The 9,186-nt window shown below is 48.3% G+C and overlaps 1 protein-coding gene across 1 annotated transcript in view; it reads right to left on the bottom strand.

The window, feature by feature from the left end:
* Nucleotides 1–37: 37 nt before the first annotated feature.
* Nucleotides 38–9,186, bottom strand: part of RELB (RELB proto-oncogene, NF-kB subunit) — a 29,740-nt gene continuing 20,591 nt past the window's right edge. Inside the window, exons 9-12 of the mRNA XM_049702761.1 lie at nt 5,154–5,369; nt 4,269–4,337; nt 4,053–4,130; nt 38–848 (exon numbers count right to left, since the gene is read on the bottom strand). Of these exons, the coding sequence (XP_049558718.1) occupies nt 463–848; nt 4,053–4,130; nt 4,269–4,337; nt 5,154–5,369 (749 nt within the window). The 3' untranslated portion in view covers nt 38–462. The remainder of the gene's footprint in view (nt 849–4,052; nt 4,131–4,268; nt 4,338–5,153; nt 5,370–9,186) is intronic.

The following is a 9,186-nucleotide window of genomic DNA, read 5'->3' as shown; positions in this document are numbered from 1 at the left end:
TGTTTCTCAAGCGGAGAAGAGAAGAGACCCCCAAGGCTCAAAATCTCATCTTTATTGGGAAGACTCAGAACAAACAACCTACCCCCCACCTTCAAGCCTGGGGACGGAGGGCGGGGGATCTGCACCCTCCTCCCATATGTACACAACAGAATCCGCCTGGAGAAGGTGCCCCCGCTTGTGAGGGCTGAGGCAGCAGCTTTAACAAGCGAGCGCTTGAGAGCCAAGCAAGCCCCTTTTCCTCTCCAGACTCAGTTTTCTCACTTGTAAAATGGGCTCAGGGGAAACCGATGCTACGGAGTTTCTCGCCAGCGCTGAAGGTGTCCGATTCAGAAGGATGAGAACGTCGGAAGACTGACCAAGGGCCGCCCAAGGGTATGGGGGGTGCTGGATATCCTGGTTGGGTTCGCACGGCCCCTTCCACCTCCCTCCCCACCCAGCGCCTCTCCTCCAGCGCCGCGGGGGCTACGTGGCCTCAGGCCCCGGGGACAGGAGGCTGCCCCCAAAGCCCGCCTCGCGGTACTGATTGGGGAACATGTTGCTGCCCACGAGGCTGGCAGTGCCTCCGTCCCCGGGGCCCGGGGACTGGTACGAGTCCAGCGTCAGCGGCTCGGTGCCGGGGGGCTCCCCGACCGCGGCCCCTGCACCCCCATTGCCCGCGACAGCGCTGGTGAGTGGTGGCGCTGGGGGCAGCATGTCCAGCATGGTGAAAAGCGTGGGGGCAGCGGGGTCGTAGGCAAAGCCGTCGTCCAGGAGGTCCGGCTCGCAGGGGGGCTCCAGGCCTGGGAGGGATACGGTGCCCGGGAAGAAGTCTGTGTCTGGCAACAGCGCTGATGGCGGGAGGAACAGGCCTGCAGGGATGAGAAGAAAGAAGAAAGTATGGTGGGCTTTTAGGGTCGACCTCTGGCCAGGCCCTAACTCAAATGCCCCCTCTGTTGCTAAATGCTTTATCGGTGTGGACTCTTAAAATGCCAAGAAACTCTGAGTAGGGACTATCACCGTTCTCTATCTCCCTTTTTTTGTTGTTGTTACAATAATTTTTTAAATTACAAAGTTACAAAATACAAAACATTTGTAATTACAAAATAATTACAATTTTTTGGTAATTTTTTGTTACAATAATTTTGTTGATGTACAGAATTATATGTTCCAGGTGTACAACATAGTAATTCACGATTTTTTAAGGTTATACTCCACTTATAGTTATTATAAAATATTGGCTATATTCCCTGTGCTGTACAATATGTCCTTATAGCTTATTCATTTTATACATAGTAGTTTGTACCTCTTAATCCCCTGCCCCTATCTTGTCCCTCCTCCCTTTCCTCTCCCTACGGTAACCAACTAGTTTGTTCTCTGTATCTGTGAGTCTGTTTCTTTTTTGTTATATTCACTAGCTTTTTTCTATTTTAAGATTCCACATGTAAGTGGTATCATACAGTACTTGTCTTTCTCTGTCACTAAGCTTATGTCCTCCAAGTCCATCCATGTTGCTGCAAGTGGCAAATTTTCTTTTTCTTTTTTTATGGCTGAGTAGTATTTCATTGTGTATATGTACCACATCTTCTTTATCCATTTATTTATTGATGGACGCTTAAGTTGTTTCCATTTCTTGGCTACTGTAAATAATGCTTCTATGAACACTGGGGTGCATGTATCTTTTCAAATTAGTGTTTTCATTTTTTTAAAAATATATACCTGGAGTGGAATTACTGGGTCATATGGTATTTGCAAATGATATGACTGATAAGGGGTTAATATCCAAAATATAAACAGTTCATACAACTCAACATCAAAAATTAAAAATTAAAATTAAAAAATGGGCAGAAGACCTGAACAGACATTTTTCCAAAGAAGACATTACATTTGGCCAAAAGGCACATGAAAAGATGCTCAACATCATTAATCATTAGAGAAATGCAAATTAAAACCACAATGAGATAGCACCTCATACCTGTCAGGATGGCTATCATCAAAAAGACACGAATAACAAATGTTGGCAAGGATGTAGAGAAAAGGGAACCCTCCTACACTGTTGGTGGGAGTGTAAACTGGTGCAGCCATTATAGAAAACAGTGTGGAGATTCCTCAAAAAACTAAAACTAGGATCCTTCTCATTTAATAAGCAAACAGGCAAAATAACTTGCAGTCCACAGGTGAGTTGCAGAAGCAGGGTAGAAACCATGCTCCTGTAGTGCTAGGGAGTTTTCCCCAAGAATGAGGAAGAAGAGGAGGCTCCAAAGCCCCCCCCCCCAGCAAAATAAAGACAACCCGATAAGTGAAATATCCACACCATGGGAGACCCAAGGGAGAAGTCACAAGCCCCAAAATTGTATAGTAAAATGGTAAGTGTCACTGTGGGAGAGTCTCTCTTTTTGAGACAAGACAAACCTCACCAGCAAAGGCTGACTACACTTGTCTCAGAAAGAGACGCTGCGCTGCTGGAACTCTTATTTCCCAGCCTCCCTTGTAGCTTGATGTGACTAAGTGCTGCTGGCTGAAATCTGGGCGTGATGGCTGCAGCTGCAACAGCCACCTTGGACCATGAGGTGGAAACTATGAGCTGAACATGGCAGGAGCTTGGGTCTCTGATGATCATGCAGCCACCAAACCACCCATGGACCACCTACCTCTGGACTGTGTTTATGTGAGAGGGGAAATAATGTTCTATCCTATTGAAGCGTTATTTGGGGTTTTGCTATGAATGCAGTTAAACATGATCAAATGCAGTTAAACAAATGCAGGTGGCATTCCTGCTTTCTGGCAAGTTCCTAACATCTCCTGGGCACCAACTCTATGTCAGCCACTGTGCTAAATAACTGTGTGATGTGATCTCACTAAATTCTGGAAGGAACCCTAAGAGGGAGGGTCTCCATCTGCAAGTTAAGTAAACTGAGGCCCAAAGAGGTCATACAGTGGCTAAACTGTGTCCTCAAATTCAAACCCAGTCTGATTCCGGAGGCCATGCTCCTAACCACCACACTCTAGTGCCAGGGCAGCTTTGCCACAAGGATGAGAGAGGGGAACTTTAGACACTGGGAAATCGGGGTGATAGAACAAGTGGATGAATGACAGGTGGCTGATAAGCAGAGGCTTTGGGGATTGGGAATCGAAGGTTGATGAAATAGACTAGGATTGGGGGTTTCTAGGGGCAGAGCTGTTGGGCATTGGTTACAGTGGGTTGCGGGGACAACAGGTGATAACTGAAACCTTCAAGGTGGGACTGGCTGGAGTGGTCCAGGCTCAGCAGACTCTGAGTGGTTGGCAGGTGGCTGGGAGCTGGGCGCCGTGGGGTAGCTGGGGTGTTGGGGACAGCATTCTTAGAGCTAGTGGTCAGCGAGTGGGGGGGCTTTGGATGGCAGCCAGACAGGGTTAGAATTCATGGGAACTGGAGGCTGGCATGTGAGTTGAGACGAAGGCCGCGGTAGAAGAGGCCAGAGGGTGGCTGAATTCAAGGCTGGCTGGCTCTGACACCACCCCCATTTATCCACCGTCTACTCCCTACTACTGGTTTCACATGTCATCACTAATCTAAACCTATACCCAGGTGCAGCTCCCCACCCCACCTCAGACTGGCTGTGTGACCTTGGGCAAGAGACATCGCCTCTTTGGGCCTCAAGTTCTTCACCAGTAAAATGGTGGTGGGGCGTGGGGGGAGATGACAGCACCCACCCCCCCAGGGTGATTACCCAGATTAAGTGAGTAAGCACACACAAAGCAGTTATGTGATTATATAGTGTCTGTAAAAATAAGTACATTAAATTTTAAAAGGTCAATGAGGTAGGTATGTGGTGAGACTTTTCAGAGGAGCCCTGAGGATCTGAGAGGTAGAGCAACTTGATGAAGGTCACACAGCAGGTAAATGGCCCAGCGGAGATCAGAGCCTCCAGACCGTGTCCAGAACCACTATTCTTTCCACTTTATGTTGCTGGCTAAGTGGTAAGGCACTGCCCTAGTAGGAGCTCCTGGGGGACCTGAAAAGGCCAGAAAAGCAGGGATGCAGCTCACCCTCAGCCCACCTTGCGGGCAGGGGCTTGCACTGAGCCAGGACCCACCTGAGCTGTGGCCGGGCAGGAAGTGATCCAGAAAGACCGGCTTTTTCCTCCGCCGTTTGCTTTCGATGCCATGGGGGTCTGAGGGAAGACAGAGATGAGGACCCCTGGATCCCAACAGCCCTTCCTCCCCAACCTGGGGTGGGCCAGGGCAGTGGGGTCAGTCATCCCCTCCCAGTAACCTGGAGAGGAATGTGAAAAGGGGCAGAGTGAACACACCAGAGCTATTCAGCTCCCCAAGGACATCGGGCAGCCCCCGTTTCCGCTTCTTGTCCACACCGTAGCTGTCTGTTTAGGAGATACCAGAGGCATACAAAATAATCCATTAAAAATAAGAATTAATTAAGAATTAATTATAGAGACCATTTGGGAAGTTGTTATGCTGTTCTGGTTTTTGCCCAAACAATGCATATAGATGTCCACATCTTAATCAGAATAAAACCCAAATCCACTTCTAGCTACACTGGAACGTCCCAGGCACTATGCTGCCTCAGGGCCTTTGCACTTGCTGTTCCCACTGCTTAAAACACTCTTCCTCAACTCTTACCACTTCCCTGGAGAATTGCTTAGTCATCCTCCCATTCTCAGGTCAGCCATCCCCTCCTTTAGGAAGCTCTCCCTGAACCCTAAGGCTGGGTCAGGTGCCCCACTCTGGGCAATCCAAGTTCTGTAAGCAATTCCAATCCCAGCCCTGCCCACTCTGGTTGTCACTGTATGGGAATGGATCTGTGCCCCCTCTCCCCATAAGACTATGAGCCTCATAGGGTAGGGCTGGAGCTGTCTCAGTCACCGCTACGTTCCCAGCACTACCCAGCGAGGGCCAGGCACGAGCAGGCGTGCTGAGGGGAGGAATGATTAAACAGTCCCAAAATGTCATAAAATGGGTACTATTATTATTTCCATTTTGCACAGGAGGAGTCTGAGGCTAGGAGAAGCCAAGATCTCACAGCCAGTAAGCAGCAGACCAGGATTTGAACCCCAGTCTGTGCAACTCTGAGCCTGCATTCTACTTCTGCCACTTCCCCTTTCCCCTTTGGGTCACCACAAGCAAGACCAAAGACCTAGTCTCTGGGGCGGTGGGTCACCCTGGGTGGCCTTGGTTACCATGGTCCCGAGGCAGGTATGTGAAGGGCAGAGGCTCACTGCAGACCCCATCAGTAAGCCGCTGCAGGAAGACATTCACTGTCACAGGTTCAACAATCTCCAGGTCCTCGTAGGGTGGTGTCTTGAACACAATGGCAATCTGGCGGTGCACGTCGGCCTGGGAGAAGTCAGCCCGGCCTTCCCAGGAGGCTCTGCTGAAAACCACCGATATATCCTCTGGCAGGAAAGTGGGGGTGTCAGCTGAGCCAGGACACTGGTCCACCAGAGACCCAACTCACTCAGCCTCCCCCAAAATCAACACCAATATTTCTAAGAATAAAACTAGTCATAATAAAACTAATCATAGTGGCAACTAACTTTCTGTTGAGCACCTACCATGTGCCAGTCACTGACATACACACACACGCGCGCGCGCGTGCGCGCACACACACACACACACACACACACACACACACTCATCTAATCCTTTAACAATCCAAAAGGCAGGTAGACTTAATATTTCCACCTTATCAGGGGCCCCCAAGACCACCATCAGATTCAGTGATTCACTAACGGGACTCACAGGACTCAGCATATAGTTGTACTCATGGCTATGATTTATTACAGGAAAAAGACATATGCACGCGCAGTTAAGAGGAAAGGTGCCTGGAGCGAAGTCCAGAGGAAACCAGGTGCCAACTTCCAAGAGTTCTCCCCAGGGGACTCACACAGAACATGCACACCGCACACTGCTGCCCCCAGTGGCAACACACATGAAATGCTTCTACCAGGGAAGCACATTAGAGACTTACTGCCCAGGGTTTTTACTGGGAGTTGGTCAAGTAGGCTCCCTCTAACTGGCACATATCAAAATTCCAGACTCCCAGAAGGGAAGCAAATGATCTGCACAAACCATATTGTTTGTACAGTTTAGGTACAGTGAGCCACTCTTAACAGTCAGGGAATGGTAGGAGCCCTCTCAAAGTTCCCAAAAGCCAGCCAAGGGTCAACCTTGTAAGCTGGGCTTCCAAACACCAACAGTCTCAGACCTGCTATGTTAACTCTTTTCTAGACACCCACTTCATAGATGGGGAAACCGAGGCTTGTAGGGTTTAAGAGACTAACCCAAGGTCATACAGCTGGTAGCAGAATAGTCGGGATTCAGTATGCTACTCTGCCTACTATTTCTTTTTCTTGTCTTATTGCATTGCCTCTCATCACACTAACTCCATATACTGAGGCTTTATATGTGTTGGACAGACATGGTTTGCCTCTAAGACACATAAAAATCCTGTGAAAAAACTACCTTTAGGAAGTCCATTATATTGAGGGGAAAGCAAAGGCACAGGGAGGTTAAGTCACTTGTCCAAGGTCACAGAGTCAGCAAGTGGTGGAGCCAAGATGGGGATCCAGGCAGGCTAGAGCTCTTCACCACCAGCTGCTACAGCTTGAGGAAGTTACTGATATCTCTGGGCCTAGTTTCTTCACCTTCAAGAGGGAAAGTCATAGTACTCACCTCACAAGAGTTGTTAGGAGGATTAAATGAGTCACTCCAAGAAAAGGACTTAGAAGAGGGCTTAACATAATAGGTGCTCAGTCCATGTTAAGTATGATAGTTTTTATTAGTATTATGCAAAATACTAACTCCAGGTCTGGCACTCAGGAAATCCTCAGTAAATGCTAACTCTCTGTAGTGTAGTTTTTAGGTACGTGGGATCCCATCTCATCCTAACACCAGCTCATTTTAGGGATGAGGAAACAGGCTCAGGGTGGTGAAGTCACCTGCCCGAGATCAGTCGGTGAGTGAGTAACGGAACAGGACTCACATGTACCTGGAATCATTCACCCAGGGCAGGAACAGTTTCCCTGCCCTGACCCCAATTCCCAGACTCCTAACAGCCTCCTTGTCATTCCTCAGATTTGAGCTCAAATATCACCTCCTCTGGGAAGCCTTCCCAGATGCCCGGACCATGTCTGGACTTCCTGTTGTTCAATCTCAGCACTTTGTCTTCTTCCCTCTCAGCATTACTCACATTTGTAATTTGTCTTTCTTTCCCTACCTCCCTCTGAACTGAGAGCCGTGTGAGGGCAGAGGCTGGGGCTTTCTCTGTCACTGCTGTGTCCCAGCACTGCCTAGCACAGAACCCAGCACAGAGGAGCCACCCAATAACCATTTGCTCGTTCATTCAAAATCTTATAAGAACCTTCAACTCCTGGGTACATATCCAAAAGAACTGAAGACAGGTGTTCAAACAAAAACTTATACACAAATGTCGAATACAACGCTATTCATAATAACCAAGAGGTGAAAATAACCCAAATGCCCATTAACTGAAGAATGGATAAACCAAATGGGATATATCCATATATGGAATATTAGCCATAAAAAGGAACAAAGCACTGATACCTGCTACAGCATGGATGAACCTTCATAACATTACGCTAAGTAAAAGAATCCAGACATAAAAGGCCACATATTGTATGATTCTATTATATAAAATGTCCAAAATACGTAAATCCATAGAGACAGAAAATAGATTGGTGGATGCCAGAGGCTGGAAGAGAGGGGAATAGGGAGTCACTGCCTAAAGAGTACTGGGTTTCTTTCTGGGGTGATGAAAATGTTCTGGAACTAGAGAGTGGTGGTGGCACAACCTTGGGAATGTACTAAATGTCAATGAAGTATACACTTCAAAATGGTTAAAATGTTTTGTTTTAAGAGTAAACCTTGCAGAAAAAAAGAAAAATAAAAGAGAGAGAGAGAGAGAGAATCAGGAAAAAAAAAAAAAAGGTTTTTGTTTTTTTTTTCCCTGAGAACCTCATGTGTGCTTGGCCCTAGACTGGGTGGTTCTGGGGACACAGCTGCTCACCAGGATGTTCCCAGGTCCTGCCCAGACAACCCAGTGGCGGGAGGGTGGGGATGGAGATAGACGTTAACTATATAACCATACAACCTGAGAAAGGATTGTGGGCGGATTCCTGAGGCTGTAGCATGTTCTCCTCCCCTTCTCCCCTCTCACTGCCCTCCTGCCCCATTGGCCTCACTGTTCCTCCAACAACTAGGCCTGCTCCTACCACAGGACCTTTGCACTTGCTGTTCCCTCTGCTGGAACACTCTTTCTCTCATGGCCACACAGATTCTTCGTGGCTCCAGTGTCACCTCCTGAGAGCGGTCCTCCCTGGCCCCACTAAGTCAAACTGTGCCCCACAACACCTCCAGCCATCTCTCTCTGTCCCCTTCCTCAGCATTATCTATCTCCAGATACTACTTTTTCACCACCTTCCTGATTTTTTTTCAACTCCCTTTCTTTATTTTTCCTCCCAGAAGCACAGACCACCTGGATTCAAATCCTGTCTCTACCTGACTACCTCTGTGACCTTGAGCAAGTTACTTAATCTTTCTGTGCCTCGGTTTCCTCATCTGTAAACGGGGAATAAGAGAATCTACCTCATAGAACTGTTAGGCAATTAGATGATTGAATAAATGACGCATACAAAGTGCTTAGGACAGAGTTTGGCACTTAATAAGAGCAAGATAGGCTTCCCTGGTGGCACCGCGGTTGAGGATCTGCCTGCCAACGCAGAGGACACGGGTTCGAGCCCTGGTCCGGGAAGATCCCGCATGCCGCGGAGCAACTAAGCCCGTGTGCCGTAACTACTGAGTCTGCGCTCTAGAGCCCGCGAGACACAACTACTGAGCCCACGTGCTGCAACTACTGAAGCCCACGTGCCTAGAGCCCGTGCTCCACAATGAGAGAAGCCACCGCAATGAGAAGCCCACGCACTGCAACGAAGAGTAGCCCCCACCTGCCACAACTAGAGAAAGCCCGCGCGCAGCAACGAAGACCCAACACGGCCAAAAATAAATAAATAAAATAAATAAATAAAATAAATAAATTTATTTTTAAAAATTAAAATAAAATAAGAGCAAGATAGGGCTTCCCTGGTGGCGCAGTGGTTGAGAGTCCGCCTGCCGATGCAGGGGACACGGGTTCGTGCCCCGGTCCAGGAAGATCCCACATGCCGCAGAGCGGCTGGGCCCGTGAGCCATGGC

Source organism: Orcinus orca, chromosome 20 (assembly GCF_937001465.1).
Source record: "Orcinus orca chromosome 20, mOrcOrc1.1, whole genome shotgun sequence".
NCBI classification, from domain to species: Eukaryota; Metazoa; Chordata; class Mammalia; order Artiodactyla; family Delphinidae; genus Orcinus; species Orcinus orca.
The sequence above is the reverse complement of the archived record's forward strand: the minus strand, read 5'-3'. Positions and strand labels throughout refer to the sequence as shown.